The sequence below is a fragment of the Pleurodeles waltl genome, chromosome 4_2 (assembly GCF_031143425.1).
Source record: "Pleurodeles waltl isolate 20211129_DDA chromosome 4_2, aPleWal1.hap1.20221129, whole genome shotgun sequence".
NCBI lineage: Eukaryota > Metazoa > Chordata > Amphibia > Caudata > Salamandridae > Pleurodeles > Pleurodeles waltl.
The window spans coordinates 265,853,816-265,870,173 of record NC_090443.1 but is presented as its reverse complement, the minus strand read 5'-3'; the positions used below and the strand labels follow the sequence as shown (position 1 = coordinate 265,870,173).

At 45.0% G+C, this 16,358-nt stretch overlaps 1 protein-coding gene across 2 annotated transcripts in view; it reads right to left on the bottom strand.

The window, feature by feature from the left end:
- The window catches only part of UAP1 (UDP-N-acetylglucosamine pyrophosphorylase 1), a 185,699-nt gene that overhangs the window by 76,759 nt on the left and 92,582 nt on the right, over positions 1 to 16,358 (bottom strand). For both annotated transcript variants that reach the window (XM_069231099.1, XM_069231098.1), the window contains exon 7: positions 4,218 to 4,358. In XM_069231099.1, coding sequence (XP_069087200.1) covers positions 4,218 to 4,358 — 141 coding nt within the window. The remainder of the gene's footprint in view (positions 1 to 4,217; positions 4,359 to 16,358) is intronic.

Below are 16,358 nucleotides of genomic sequence, written 5' to 3'. Positions count from 1 at the left end.
GTAGCCCACCGTTGGGGGTTCAGAGCAACCCCAAAGTTACCACACCAGCAGCTCAGGGCCGGTCAGGTGCAGAGGTCAAAGAGGTGCCCAAAACGCATAGGCTTCAATGGAGAGAAGGGGGTGCCCCGGTTCCGGTCTGCCAGCAGGTAAGTACCCGCGTCTTCGGAGGGCAGACCAGGGGGGTTTTGTAGGGCAGCGGGGGGGACACAAGTCCACACAAAAAGTACACCCTCAGCGGCACTGGGGCGGCCGGGTGCAGTGTAGAAACAAGCGTCGGGTTTTCAATGGAAATCAAGGAGAGATCAAGGGATCTCTTCAGCGTTGCAGGCAGGCAGGGGGGGGGCTCCTCGGGGTAGCCACCACCTGGGCAAGGGAGAGGGCTTCCTGGGGGTCACTCCTGCACAGGAGTTCCGTTCCTTTAGGTGCTGGGGGCTGCGGGTGCAGGGTCTTTTCTAGCCGTCGGGAAATGGAGTTCAGGCAGTCGCGGTCAGGGGGAGCCTCGGGATTCCCTCTGCAGGCGTCGCTGTGGGGGCTCAGGGGGGACAACTTTGGTTACTCACGGACTCGGAGTCGCCGGAGGGTCCTCCCTGAGGTGTTGGTTCTCCACCAGTCGAGTCGGGGTCGCCGGGTGCAGTGTTGCAAGTCTCACGCTTCTTGCAGGGAGTTGCAGGGGTCTTTAAATCTGCTCCTTGAAACAAAGTTGCAGTTCTTTTGGAGCAGTGCCGCTGTCCTCGGGAGTTTCTTGGTCTCTTGGAAGCAGGGCAGTCCTCTGAGGATTCAGAGGTCGCTGGTCCTGGAGAAAGCGTCGCTGGAGCAGGGTTCTTTAGAAGGCAGGAGACAGGCCGGTAGGACTGGGGCCAAAGCAGTTGGTGTCTTCTTCCTTCTTCTGCAGGGGTTTTCAGCTCAGCAGTCTTCTTCTTCGGTAAGTTGCAGGAATCTCAATTCTTAGGTTCAGGGGAGCCCTTAAATACTAAATTTAAGGGCGTGTTTAGGTCTGGGGGGTTAGTAGCCAATGGCTACCAGCCCTGAGGGTGGGTACACCCTCTTTGTGCCTCCTCCCAAGGGGAGGGGGTCACATCCCTAATCCTATTGGGGAATCCTCCATCTGCAAGATGGAGGATTTCTAAAAGTTAGAGTCACTTCAGCTCAGGACACCTTAGGGGCTGTCCTGACTGGTCAGTGACTCCTCCTTGTTTTTCTCATTATTTTCTCCGGCCTTGCCGCCAAAAGTGGGGGCCATGGCCGGAGGGGGCGGGCAACTCCACTAGCTGGAGTGTCCTGCTGTGCTGGCACAAAGGGGTGAGCCTTTGAGGCTCACCGCCAGGTGTGACAGCTCCTGCCTGGGGGAGGTGTCAGCATCTCCACCCAGTGCAGGCTTTGTTACTGGCCTCAGAGTGACAAAGGCACTCTCCCCATGGGGCCAGCAACATGTCTCTAGCGTGGCAGGCTGCTGGAACCAGTCAGCCTACACAGATAGTTGGTTAAGGTTTCAGGGGGCACCTCTAAGGTGCCCTCTGGGGTGTATTTTACAATAAAATGTACACTGGCATCAGTGTGCTTTTATTGTACTGAGACGTTTGATACCAAACTTCCCAGTTTTCAGTGTAGCCATTATGGTGCTGTGGCATTCGTGTAAAACAGACTACCAGACCATATACTCTTATGGCTACCCTGCACTTACAATGTCTAAGGTATTGCTTAGACACTGTAGGGGCACAGTGCTCATGCACTGGTGCCCTCACCTATGGTATAGTGCACCCTGCCTTAGGGCTGTAAGGCCTACTAGAGGGGTGACTTATCTATACCTGCATAGGCAGTGAGAGGTTGGCATGGCACCCTGAGGGGAGTGCCATGTCGACTTACTCGTTTTGTTCTCACCAGCACACACAAGCTGGCAAGCAGGGTGTCTGTGCTGAGTGAGGGGTCTCCAGGGTGGCATAAGACATGCTGCAGCCCTTAGAGACCTTCCTTGGCATCAGGGCCCTTGGTACCAGGGGTACCACTTACAAGGGACTTATCTGGATGCCAGGGTGTGCCAATTGTGGAATCAAAAGTACAGGTTAGGGAAAGAACACTGGTGCTGGGGCCTGGTTAGCAGGCCTCAGCACACTTTCAATTCAAAACATAGCATCAGCAAAGGCAAAAAGTCAGGGGGTAACCATGCCAAGGAGGCATTTCCTTACAGGGGTGGATACATGTGAGTGGGTAAGTGAGAAAAGGTAAGAGGGTAAAGGATGTTGATGAGCGAGCCGATGGTTGAAGATGTGCAAGTGAATGAAGAGAAAAAAAAGTTGCTGTATGTGCCCTGTGCTTAGAGGGTGAAAACTGCTCTCTGTCTGTGTAGTGTGTTCAACCTCTGGGAAAGCCTCAGCAATAGGAGTTAAACGCACATCTAGCTAGCTTCTAATATATGTAAATAAGTCAAGATCAGTGCAGCACGTGCATAATTTGTTTGGATGGATGGACAGTTAAGATGATGACTGGACAGTGAGGAAAAACGGTGCATCAATGGGTTTGTTGATATTGGGAAGAGTGTGTGGGCAAGGAATGAACAGATTCAGAGAGGGTTGTGCATGCAAGTGAAAGCATTCACGGATAAAATGAAGGACTGGGGAGTGAGTGAAAGTATAAAAGGCGGGGAGAGTGAGTGTATAGATTAGTGAAAGCAGTGCCGAACTGAGTTATCAGTAGAGGAGTGGTGTTAGTGGGTGAATGGCTGTAACTGAGAGGGCGGGGCAGACTAGGGCAAAAACACTGACAAGACAGGAAGGCAAAATAAGCCCAAGATCAAGGAAAAATGAAGACTGCCTGCAATGATGTGTTGTTCTCCTCGTAGCCAACAACAGGAACTGCTCATACACACACTGAAGTGCTGATGGTCTACATACAATTGGCCAATCACTTCCGTGAAGGATAAGGTGCTGAAGCAGTGCCAGACCACGCGAGGCTGGCATGGCAGCTCAAAAAATTCTGGGAGACTAGGAAGCGCTGTAACATCCTTCTGTTTTCTCCTGTGTCGCAATGTCCTGCAAGTGTGGCCAGGCTTCTCTAAAATCCGCCATGTTCCAGGCTGACTTGCTTGTCTTGCTCAGCTTTTGCTACATGATACAAATCGCATATGCTCAAAGAGCAGCATTACCCTGAAAATAAAATATTCTGTGCTCATCCGAAGTATGAATACCATTTTATTAACGCAATGGCTGAAAGGTCTTTACTCCAACATAAAAATAAGAAAAAGCCCGCCCCACATACTGAAGATTTCCAGAAAAACCTTAATGGACAGAGAAGAATTTTTTTTCAGCAGCAGGAACCACTGCAGAGCCTCTTCAGAGTTATCCTGATGGGTCTCAGCCTATGGGAATTACTGCTTCAAATTCAGCTCTGTCTGAAACAACTTTAGAACCTTTTTTTGGAACGTTTCAGGCAAGCTTTAAAGAATTAACTGTAAGAATATATTGACCGTTTACATATTTTGAAAAAATGATGGAAGAAATATGTTTGGCTGGCAACAGAGAAATATTTCTGTGGCGATAGCCACTGACTGGCTATAAACATGGCAGTTCATTTTGGCTTCCTATGTAAACCAAAATTGCTAAACTTGCAAACTTCGCTTTCAAAACCAAAGTATCCAAGACAGTATGCAAGACAAAATGCCATTCTAGATGATACTCTAAACGCTATATTTTGTTTACCATCAGTATTTTGAAACAAAAGAAGTACACACTAAAGAGAAAAAAAGAAATATGAGACAAGATAAATCTGTGCAAGCGGTACAATCTTGGCTTCTGATGCCCGGGTTTAAAATGTTTTGCATAATATCTTCAACAAGATGATTTCATTATAATGCCCTGGGCTTGCTTTAGGAGGCTATTCCTGGAAAATCATCGAGCTGTTGGTAATGGCCTGCTGGAAGATACATTATAATAAGGAAAGTATGCCTTGGAGGGGACCCCCACCTCCTGCCTAAGAAAACTGTTCCTGACTTGTTGGATTGCAGCTGCGAGAGGAAATATAAAAACAAATAGGTCTGGTGTCTGCTCTTACTTCGGTATCCAGTTTCAACAAGCTGGCCTAATTCGGAGGACCGACAATGCTGCAGGCTCTTTTACCTGATAGAACTCGTGATTTTCTTAAAGTAGATAATCAATGGTACACAGCGAACATGTCAAATACATAAACAGTTACTCTAGAAACACCCAGAAAAATTCTGCACGTACTTTGCAAACTGAAAGATGTCAAAGACAAACTTTTCCATCTTGATCCCATTTGGCTTGTCTGGCGAGATAAGCTGCCCTCGCGTATCCACATGTGGAATTTTTTTCTGTGCCACGTGATGCTGTAGCTGGGGTTCATGAACACTAGAGGGGAAAGTAGAGAATGTGAATAATAAACCAATCCTATATATACAACATACAAAGGCAGCAACGGTGTTGTCCAAAGCAAAACAAAAACAATCCCTCACAGGCATCTTCTCCAGCCCTCAACAGAGTTGTGCACAAATAAATAGATCTTATGGCTGATTATGGGATGGCAGTTTAGTATGGTTGAGGCACATCTTGCCCATTCGTGAGTGCCCCACAAGGGTGCTGTGCTCAGTACTTCTGTGAAAGCAATAGAACATCCAAAATCATTCTAGAACAATAGCCAAGCATAAATACACCTTAAACCATACCATAGTGCAGCAAAACAAAATGGTGCTGATCCCTCCCTTACAAGAATATTTCGAACTGGGAAAATAAAAGGTGGCATAAAGGACCATAAATTAAAGCAAAACAAATGGATGAGTGAATGGATTCATGAATGAAAACGTAACTTACCCAGAATACATCTGTTGGTGGCATGTAGTGCTGTAGATTCACATGCTTTGCATAAGTCCCCCATCTAGTGTTGGGCTTGGGGTGTTGCAAGTTGTTTTTGTTCGAAGAATCTTTTTGTCACAAGATCAAGTGACTCCTCCTCTCTGTGATACTGCGCATGGGCATCAAGTCCTTTGTTAGATTGTTTTCCCGCAGGCGGGTGAGGTAAGGAGTATATATAGTAAGTAAGGAAAAGATGTCCATGTAGTGTATGGAAAATGTCACTTACCCAGTGTACATCTGTTCGTGGCATTAGTCGCTGCAGATTCACATGCTGTGCACAGTCCGCCATCTGGTGTTGGGCTCGGAGTGTTACAAGTTGTTTTTCTTCGAAGAAGTCTTTTCGAAGTCACGAGACCGAGGGACTCCTCCCATTTCGATTCCATTGCGCATGGGCGTCGACTCCATCTTAGATTGTTTTCCCCGCAGAGGGTGAGGTAGGAGTTGTGTACGTTAGTAATAGTGCCCATGCAATGGAATGAAAATGTCACTTACCCAGTGTACATCTGTTCGTGGCATCAGTCGCTGTAGATTCGCATGTTTTGCATAGCTTGCCATCTGGTGTTGGGTCGGAGTGTTACAAGTTGTTTTTCTTCGAAGAAGTCTTTCGAGTCACGGGACCGAGTAACTCCTCCTTTTGTCTCCATTGCGCATGGGCGTCGACTCCATCTTGTTCAAGATCTACTTCTAAACGGCTACAGGCTCCCGGGGAGGCGGGTGGGCACATGTAAATCTGCAGCGACTAATGCCACGAACAGATGTACACTGGGTAAGTGACATTTTCCGTTCGATGGCATGTGTAGCTGCAGATACACATGCTGTGCATAGACTAGTAAGCAGTTATCTCCCCAAAAGCGGTGGTTCAGCCTGTAGGAGTTGAAGTAGTTTGAAATAATGTTCTTAGTACAGCTTGACCTACTGTGGCTTGTTGGGCAGTTAACACATCTACACAGTAGTGCTTGGTAAATGTATGAGGCGTAGACCATGTTGCTGCCTTACATATTTCGTTCATTGGAATATTTCCTAGAAAGGCCATGGTAGCACCTTTCTTTCTGGTTGAGTGTGCCTTTGGTGTAATAGGCAGCTCTCTCTTTGCTTTAAGATAGCGGGTTTGAATTCACTTAACTATCCACCTAGCAATGCCTTGTTTCGAAATTGGATTTCCTGTATGAGGTTTTTGAAAGGCAATAAATAGTTGTTTTGTTTTTCTAATTAGTTTTGTTCTGTCAATGTAGTACATTAGTGCTCTTTTGATGTCTAATGTATGTAGTGCTCTTTCAGCTACAGAATCTGGCTGTGGGAAGAACACTGGTAATTCTACTGTTTGATTTAAGTGGAACGGTGAGATAACCTTTGGTAAAAATTTTGGATTTGTCCTTAGAACTACTTTATTTTTATGTATTTGAATAAATGGTTCTTGTATGGTAAATGCTTGAATCTCACTCACTCTTCTTAGAGATGTGATGGCAATCAAAAATGCAACTTTCCACGTTAAGTATTGCATTTCACAAGAATGCATGGGCTCGAAAGGTGGACCCATGAGTCTTGTTAAGACAATGTTGAGGTTCCATGAAGGAACAGGTGGTGTTCTTGGTGGTATAATTCTCTTTAGGCCTTCCATAAACGCTTTATTGACTGGTATTCTAAATAGTGAAGTTGAATGAGTAATTTGCAGGTAAGCTGATATTGCGGTGAGATGTATCTTTATGGAAGAGAAAGCTAGATTTGATTTTTGCAAATGTAGTAAATATCCCACTATATCTTTTGGAGATGCGTGTAATGGCTGAATTTGATTATTATGGCAGTAATACACAAATCTTTTCCACTTATTTGCATAGCAGTGTCTAGTGGTAGGTTTCCTAGCTTGTCTTATGACCTCCACATATTCTTGTGTGAGGTCTAAGTGTCCGAATTCTAGGATTTCAGGAGCCAAATTGCTAGATTCAAAGATGCTGGATTTGGATGTCTGATCTGTTGTTTGTGTTGTGTTAACAGATCTGGTCTGTTGGGTAGTTTGACATGAGGTACTACTGAAAGGTCTAGTAGTGTTGTGTACCAAGGTTGCCTTGTTCATGTTGGTGCTATTAGTATGAGTTTGAGTTTGTTTTGACTCAACCTGTTTACTAGATATGGAAGGAGAGGGAGAGGGGGAAAAGCGTACGCAAATATCCCTGACCAGTTCATCAATAGAGCATTGCCTTGGGATTGATCTTGTGGTTACCTGGATGCGAAGTTTTGGCATTTTGAGTTTTCCTTTGTTGCAAATAGATCTATTTGAGGTGTTCCCCAAATTTGAAAGTAATTGTTTAGTATTTGGGGGTGAATTTCCCATTCGTGGGTTTGTTGGTGATCTCGAGAGAGATTGTCTGCCAACTGGTTCTGAATCCCTGGAATAAATTGTGCTATTAGGCGAATGTGGTTGTGAATCGCCCAATGCCATATTTTTTGTGTTAGGAGGCACAACTGTGTCGAGTGTGTCCCTCCTTGTTTGTTTAGATAATACATTATTGTCATGTTGTCTGTTTTGACAAGAACGTATTTTTAGGTTATTATGGGTTGAAATGCTTTCAGCGCTAGAAATACTGCTAACAGTTCTAAGTGATTTATGTGAAACTGCCTCTGATGTATGTCCCATTGTCCTTGGATGCTGTGTTGATTGAGGTGTGCTCCCCACCCTGTCATGGAAGCATCCGTCGTTATGACGTATTGTGGCACTGGGTCTTGGAAAGGACGCCCTTGGTTTAAATTTGTACTGTTCCACCATAGAAGCGAGATGTATGTTTGGCGGTCTATCAACACCAGATCTAGAAGTTGACCCTGTGCTTGTGACCATTGTGATGCTAGGCACTGTTGTAAGGGCCGCATGTGCAATCTTGCGTTTGGGACAATGGCTATGCATGAAGACATCATGCCTAGGAGTTTCATTACCATTTTGACTTGTATCTTTTGTGTTGGATACATGGCCTGTATTACCTTGTGAAATGTTTGAACCCTTTGTGGGCTTGGAGTGGCAATCCCTTTTGCTGTGTTGATTGTCGCTCCTAAGTATTGCTGTGTTTGACACGGCAAAAGGTGTGACTTCGTGTAGTTGATGGAGAAACCTAGCCTGTGAAGGGTCTGTATGACATATTTTGTGTGCTGTGAACACTGTCTTAGCGTGTTGGTTTTGATTAACCAATCGTCTAAGTACGGGAACACATGTATTTGCTGCCTTCTGATATGTGCAGCTACTACTGCCAGGCATTTTGTAAAAACTCTTGGCGCAGTTGTTATTCCGAATGGCAACACTTTGAATTGGTAATGTATTCCTTGGAATACGAACCTTAGGTATTTCCTGTGTGAAGGATGTATTGGTATGTGGAAATACGCATCTTTTAGGTCTAATGTTGTCATGTAGTCTTGCTGTTTGAGCAGTGGGATTACGTCCTGTAACGTGACCATGTGAAAGTGGTCTGATTTGATGTAGGTATTTAGTGTTCTGAGATCTAGTATTGGTCTCAGAGTTTTGTCCTTTTTGGGTATAAGAAAGTACAGTGAGTAAACTCCTGTGTTTTTTTGTAGATTCGGTACTAATTCTATTGCGTCCTTTTGTAGCAATGCTTGAACTTCTAGTCCTAGAAGATCTATATGTTGTTTTGACATATTGTGTGTTTTCGGTGGGACGTTTGGAGGGAATTGGAGAAATTCTATGCAATAACCATGCTGGATAATTGCTAAGACCCAAGTGTCTGTTGTTATTTCCTCCCAAAGTTTGTAAAATTGGCTTAGTCTTCCCCCCACAGGTGTTATGTGATGGGGTTGTGTGACTTGTGAGTCACTGTTTATTTTGAGGAGTTTTGGGGCCTTGGAATTTTGCTAGATTTTTGGGGAATTGGCCCCCTCTATATTGCCCCCGAAAACCTCCCCTCTGATATTGACCCTGGTAAGTAGGCCTTGTTTGTGAGGTTGTGGTTTCTGTGGGTTGACCTCAAAACACTCCCCTAAAAGGTGTTTTTCTAAATGTGCCTCTGCTCTGCGGGGAGTAGAGTGCGCCCATGGCTTTGGATGTATCGGTGTCTTTTTTGAGTTTCTCAATGGCAATGTCTACCTCCGGCCCAAACAATTGCTGTTCATTAATTGGCATATTGAGCACAGCTTGTTGGATTTCCGGCTTGAACCCTGAAGTGCGCAGCCATCTGATTATTTGAGATACTTTCTTTTTTGGAACTCCTTGGGTAAGATGAAATGTTGCATTTCATCCCAATCAGGGATGTGGAATTCCTAGGGACATCTTGTTTGGGGTCAAGGGCAACAAGTTTTTATGTTTACTTTGTCCTTGGGACAAGTAGGCCCAACCCTCTGCAGCACAAACCCTTTGGCTGCCAGTTTACAGAGAGTGGAACTCTCTGCAGTTGAGGTAATGTGTTTCCAAAGGATAATGCTGTTCGAACTTGTATTTATGGTTCATTATTTGAAAGCCTTCATTATTAGGGTGAGTGCTGTAAATAAATGTTTTAAGGTCACACTTCACTACTGACGTTGGTTCCAGTACAAAAAAAACAAACGTGTATACACATGTTTGAAAAGTTTAGGCTATGAGGCTAAGTATAATGCACCCAGAATGCTCTCTGATTAGATGCAAATGAAGTGTCATTTAGTAAAATGTGTTGATGCATGCTAGTATTTCCCAAAAATATTTCTAATGGAAAATCAGTGTAACCATTTTCAACACGATTATGGGAAGCATGAAAATAAACAAACACTGACAAAGCCAACTGATCTGACATATTTTTATAAGTCTTTTAGTTTCATCAATGTGTCTTGTTTTGACATGGCTTTTGTAACACTTTATTTTTGTGGGACCTACCAGGCCCTCAACATTGTAACAAACACTGGCAAAACCCCCCCAAAAAGTTTTTGAACTCTAAAAGCACACGTTGCCAACAGTGGCATAACAAAGGCCCCGCAGCCGCCCTCCAGGGGGCCCCTTCAGCACAGCACCTGCACCGAGTGAGTCTGGAGAGGGGGCTCCTCCATGTTCTTTGCAAAGGGGCACCCTCCAGTTTCGTTACGTCACTGATTGCCACTGTAGTTCCTGACACTGAACAAAACTACTTTGTGTGCCAATATGCTCCTTGTGGAAGAGCAGAATGCGATCACTCACAGTAAAGCCAGCCGAAAGAGAGAGGAATAGAAGTTTAATAAAAACAAAATGTCTTTGTTAACACCAGACCTAATTAGGGACCAAGACCCACATGTAGGTAGCTTTTTAACCTGGTTACCGAATCGCAAAACGGGTTTGCGACTCGCAATTAGGAAGGGGTGTCCCCTTCCTAATTGCGACTCGCAGTGCAATGTAGGATTGTTTTGTGACCGCGAACGCGGGCGCAAACCAATTACAGTTTGCACCCATTTCAAATGGGTGCTAACACTTTCGCAAAAGTGAATGTCACTGTAAACATGTCCTGTGGACCACTGCCTGCTCTGAAAAAATGAAACAAAAACGTTTAATTTTTCGTTTTTGTAATGCATCTCGTTTTCCTTTAAGGAAAACGGGCTGCAATACAAAAAAAAAAAAAAAATGCTTTATTGAAAAGCAGTCACAGACATGGTGGTCTGCTGTCTCCAGCAGGCCACCATCCCTGTGAGGGCCGCCATTCGCAAGGGGGTCGCAAATTGCGACCCACCTCATGATTATTCATGAGGTGGGCATTTGCGAAGCCCTTACGAATCACAGATAGTGTCAGGAACACCATCCTACATTCGGATTTGCGACTCGCAAATCTGAACCTACCTACATGCGGCCCCAAATTCTTAAAGAAAGTCACAAAAGTGCACCCATGGTATATGTCGTACCCCTATAAAATATTTGTGAACTGTATTTTAGCATGGGTAAATACGATGTGTAGATTTGCTCATGTGAAAATCTATTGAGCATTTGCAAGTTCATTTTCCCTCACGCCACTTTCTTTCCAACCCTGGAAGAAGTTCTAATTCTGCCATTGTCAGAAGTAAATGTCCAACCTTTCTTATTATGGGAAAATATTAGAGAGAAGCTGGTGAAAATCTTTAAAACATGCATGTTAGTAGGTTTGCAGACTCAAAGGCATTCCAGCCCTGGAACTATTGCTTACTGCTTCCTCCAGCCCCAGTATGCAGATCTGCAGAAAGGTGGCAAAATAAGGAAATTGCTACAGTGGGGATTGAAACTGCAAGTATTCAAGCCCTACTATGGTAGTAGCCCTGGCATAATCAGAGAGGCTATTATCAGAGCTCTTACATAATGAGATTGCTGCCATAATTTGTCGCCACACTAAATGGCACCAAAGGGACAAGTAGATCTTTTTAAAGGACAAGTAGATTTGAGAAGCAACCTGTCCCCTGTACAAGTAGATATTTTAATAAATTCCACACCCCTGCCAATGAGCTCTGTCGTATCTTGCCAAAAGTGCTTGTGAACTGGCAATACGCCATTGATTTGCTGCTTGTGCTGCCACCCTTTTTCCCGCAGCATCAAATTTGCGGCTCTCTTTGTCTGGAGGTGGTGCGTCTCCTGAGGTATGAGAGTTGGCTCTCTTACGAGCTGCCCCGACAACTACTGAGTCTGGTGTTAGTTGTGTTGTAATATAGATTGGCTCTGTTGGCGGTGGCTTGTACTTTTTCTCCACCCTTGGAGTTATGGCTCTGCCTTCAACTGGATCCTGAAATATTTGTTTTGAATGTCTTAGCATTCCTGGGAGCGTGGGAAGGCTTTGGTACTGGCTATGGGTGGAGGATAGGGTGTTAAACAGAAAGTCATCCTCAATTGGTTCAGAATGTAAGGTGACGTTGTGAAATTCGGCTGCCCTTGCGACCACCTGTGTGTAGGATGTACTGTCCTCAGGTGGTGACGGTTTTGTAGGATAGGAGTCTGGGCTGTTGTCAGACACTGGAGCATTGTAAAGGTCCCATGCATCGGGATCATCCTGACTCATTGTAGTATGAGCTGGTGAGTGCATCAGTGGAGAAGTTGTTGCTGGTGATGCATGTATTGATGGTGGTGGAGACGGTGGTGGGGTTGTTTTCCTTGCCACTTTTGCCTGTGGTTGCTTGTCCTTTTGTTGAAAGGCAAGTTTCCTTTTTATTTTGATTGGGGGAAGAGTGGTTATCTTCCCTGTGTCCTCATGAATATGAAGCCTTCTTTGCGTGTAGTCAGGCTCTACAGCTTGAAGCTCCTCTCCAAATCTATGTAATTGGGAGGTTAATCCTTGTTCCTCTGTATAGGAACTAGTTTTCGGCTCCGAGGCTGGATGTTTCGGAACCCAAACCTTTTCGGAAGTCTTTTTAGGCTCCGAAGAAACCTTCTTTGTTTTCGGCGTGGTGTCTCGGTGCCGAAATTCTTCGGTGCTGCTGTCTCTGTGCCGAAGTTTCTCGGAGCCGCTGTCTCGGCTCCGAGGTTGCTGTGTGGCGGTATCTCGACCGGAGTCGGATGACTTCGACACCAGCATGCCCTTTTTCGGTGCCTTGGATCGGTCACCTAGTTTTCGGGTTAAGCCATGGCCTGTTGGCGGTGGCGTCCCCTGGGCTTTTGTGGTCTTCTCGTGAGTCTTGATTTTCGACGTCTTACTCACGGTTTGGGGTGTTTCTTCGACGTCGAGTTCTTCAGAATTCGACTCGTGGACGGAGAAAGCTTCTTCTTCCTCCTCGAAACTTTCTTGACCTGTCGGCGTGGACGCCATTTGTAGTCTCCTGGCTCTTCGGTCTCTCAGCGTCTTCCTCGACCGAAACGCTCGACAGGCTTCACAAGTATCCTCCTTGTGCTCGGGGGACAAGCACAAGTTACAGACCAGATGCTGATCCGTATACGGATACTTGTTATGGCATTTTGGGCAGAAGCGGAATGGGGTCCGTTCCATCAGCCTTGAAGTCGCATGTGGCCGGGCCGCCCAGGCCCCGACGGGGGATCGAAAAAACCCCAAAGGGCCACCGGAGCTCTTCAAAATTCGGTGTCGATTTGTTCTAACTAACCCGATACCGAACGCAAACAATAGCGACGATTTTTTCCGAGATTCTAACTAACTTTCCGACCCGAAACACGGAGCGAAAAGGAACACGTCCGAACCCGATGGCGGAAAAAAAACAATCTAAGATGGAGTTGACGCCCATGCGCAATGGAATCGAAATGGGAGGAGTCCCTCGGTCTCGTGACTCGAAAAGACTTCTTCGAAGAAAAACAACTTGTAACACTCCGAGCCCAACACCAGATGGCGGACTGTGCACAGCATGTGTATCTGCAGCTACACATGCCATCGAACATACATATATACAATATTTATATAATAATGCCACTACAACGACCACAGGCTTCCAGGGATGAGGGAGGGTGCATGCGAATCTACAGCACTACATGCCACGAACAGATGTCTACTGGGTAAGTAACATTTTCCATTCAATGGCATGTGTGGCTGTAGATAAACAAGCTTTGCATAGACTGTAAAGCAGTCCCCTCCAAGTAAGCGGTGGCTAGCCTGTAGGAGTTGGAGTAGTTTTAAAAAAGTGTACTGAGCATCGCTTGTCAATCATTAGCTTCTTGCCGTGCTAAAACGTCTACACAACAGTGTTTAGTAAATGTTTGTGGTGTAGACCAAGCAGCAGCCTTACAAATGTCTGCTATTGGAATGTTACCTAAAAAGCCATAGAAGCACCCTTTGTTCTTGTGGAATGTGCCCTGGGAGTGCCAGGTAACTGCCTTTTGGCTTTAAGATAGCAAGTTTCAATACACTTGACTATCGATCTGGCTATTCCAGTTTTTGAAATTGGATTTCCTTTATAAGGCATTGAAAATGCTGCAAAAAGCGGTTTAGAGTTCCTAAAGTTTTTAGTCCTATCAATGTAATACATAAGAGCCCTTTTAACATCTAGGGCCTGATTTCAACTTTGGAGGAGGGTGTTAATCCGTCCCAAATGTGACGGATATACCACCCGCTGTATTACGAGTCCATTATATCCTATGGAACTCGTAATACGGTGGGCAGGATATCCGTCACATTTGGGACGGATTAACACCCTCCTCCAAAGTTGTAATCAGGCCCCTGGTGTGTGAAGAGCTCTCTGCTGCAAATGAGTCTGGCTGTGGGAAAAAGATAGGTAACTCAACTGATTGATTTATGTGAAATGGTGAAATTGCTTTTATAAGGAATTTAGGGTTTGTCCTAAGAACCACCCTGTTTTGTGTAACTGGAAGAATGGTTCTTCTAAAGCTAGAGCCTGTATTTCACTTACATGTCTTAGCAAAGTGAAAGCTGTTAAAAAGGCTGCTCTCCATGAAAGAAATTGTAAAGAACAGAAGTGCATAGGCTTAAAAGGTGGACCTGTGAGTCTAGTAAGTAAAACATTAAGGTTCCATGATGGGACTGGGGAATCCTAGGAGGAATTACTCTTTTGAGACCTTCCATGAAGGCTTTGATAACTGGAATCCGCTAGATGAAGTCTAACAGATGAGCATGCCAGGTTTGCTTTTTTGTAAATGTAGGAGATAACAAACAGTGTCTTGAAATAAGGCTCCGAGTGGTTTAATGTGTTTAGGTTTGACAATAGCAGACAAAACGTTTCCATTTTGCAGCATAACACTGTCTAGTTGTAGGTTTATGTGCCTCTCTAAGAATTTCCATACATTCTGGGGGAAGATTCAAATAACCACTCTATGACTTCAAGAGCCATATCGCAAGATTGAGTGTTTTGGGGTCTGGATGTTTGATTTGACCCTGCCTTTGAGTGAAAAGGTCTGTCCTGTTGGGGAGTTTCTTGTGAGGAACTACAGACAAATTCAACAGTGTTGTGAACCAAAATTGACGTGCCATTGTGGGTTCTACAAGGATCATGGTGAGTGATGTTTGTCTCATTTTGCAACTAGAGACAGAATGAGCGAGAGAGGTGGGAAATCATAAGCAAATATCCCTGACCAATTCAAACATAGAGCATTGCTCTTGGACTAAGAGTGTGGGTATCTGGGCTCAAAGTCTTGGCATTTTGAATTTTCTGCTGTGGTGAAGAGGTCTATTTGTGGAGTTCCCCACCTTTGAAAGTATTGGAAAGGAATTTGAGGGTGTTGCTGCATCCTGCGGAGGAGGTCTGCAAACTGGTTGTCCATTCCTGGAAGATATTCTGCCAGTAAGCGAATGCCGTGGTGAATTACCCATTTCCAAATTGTTTGAGCAAGAAGGGACAATTGAGAAGAACATGCTCATCCCATCCCCTTTTTTGTAGATAATACATGGCTGTCATGTTGTCTGTGCGGACTAGAACTACTTTGTGGGAGATTTGTGGTAGGAAGCCTTTGAGTGCTAGAAGGACTGCCTGTAGCTCCAAGAAGTTGATGTGAGAAGTTTGTTGAATGGGATCCCATGTACCTTGTATTGTGAGGTTGTTGAGGTGAGCTCCCTAACCTGTTTGTGATGAATCAGTAGCAATTGTGACAGGGTCTTGAAAGGGCCACCTCTAGGAAAAGTTGGTGGGATTCCACCATTGCAGAGAGCCATGAGTCTGGTGGTCCAACAACACCAGATCGTAGAGATGACCCTGTGACTAAGACCACTGACCAGATAGACACTGCTGTAATGGAAGTATGTGTAGCCTGGCCTGAGTAACAATGGCAATGCAGGACGCCATCATCCCTAGTAAATGCATCATTGTTCTCACTGTGTAAGTGTGATTGAAAACATTTTGAAAAGTCTGAATTTGAGCTGGGCTCAGATATGCCAGAGCTGACTGAGAATTGAGAACTACCCGCAGATAGAGCTGTATCTGTAAAGGTTGGAGGTGGGATTTGAGACAGTTGAGTGTGAATCCTAATCTGTGGAAAAGGCCTGCTGAGTGTGACACTGACATTCTCGGATGGTACTGACTTTGATGAGCCAGTCGTCCAAGCAAGGGAAGACATCGATGTGTTGTCTTCTGATGGGGGGCTGAAACTACCGCTAGACATTTTGTGATGTCCCTGGGAGCGGTTGTGACCCCAAATGGTAAAACCTTGAATTGATAATGTTTCCCCGCAATGACAAATCTGAGGTATTTGCGGTGTGCTGGATGAATCGGAATGTGAAAGTAAGAGTCCTTCAGATCTAACGCAGTCATAAAGTCACCTTGCAGTAATAGTGGAATTATATCTTGGAGAGTAACCATGTGGAAATCCTCTGATAGGATGTATAGATTGAGCATTCTGAGATCTAGAATCGGTCTCAGTGGCCCATCTTTCTTTAGCATGAGGAAGTATAGGGAATATACTCCTAACCCTTGATGTGAGATGGGTACTGGTTTTATATCCCCTTTGAGAAGGGGGGGGGGGGGGGTGTGAATGTTTGTGAGTACGACGGGGAACATTTGGTGGAGTGGAGGTAAGTTCTAGGCAGTAACCATGTTGGATAATTGATAGAACCCACTGATCTGTGGTGATATTGGACCATTGTGGATAAAAATGCAGTAGACTTCCCCCCTACCGGAGAGATGTGAGCTGGTGGAAGGTGTAAGTAGTCACTGGCATGTGTT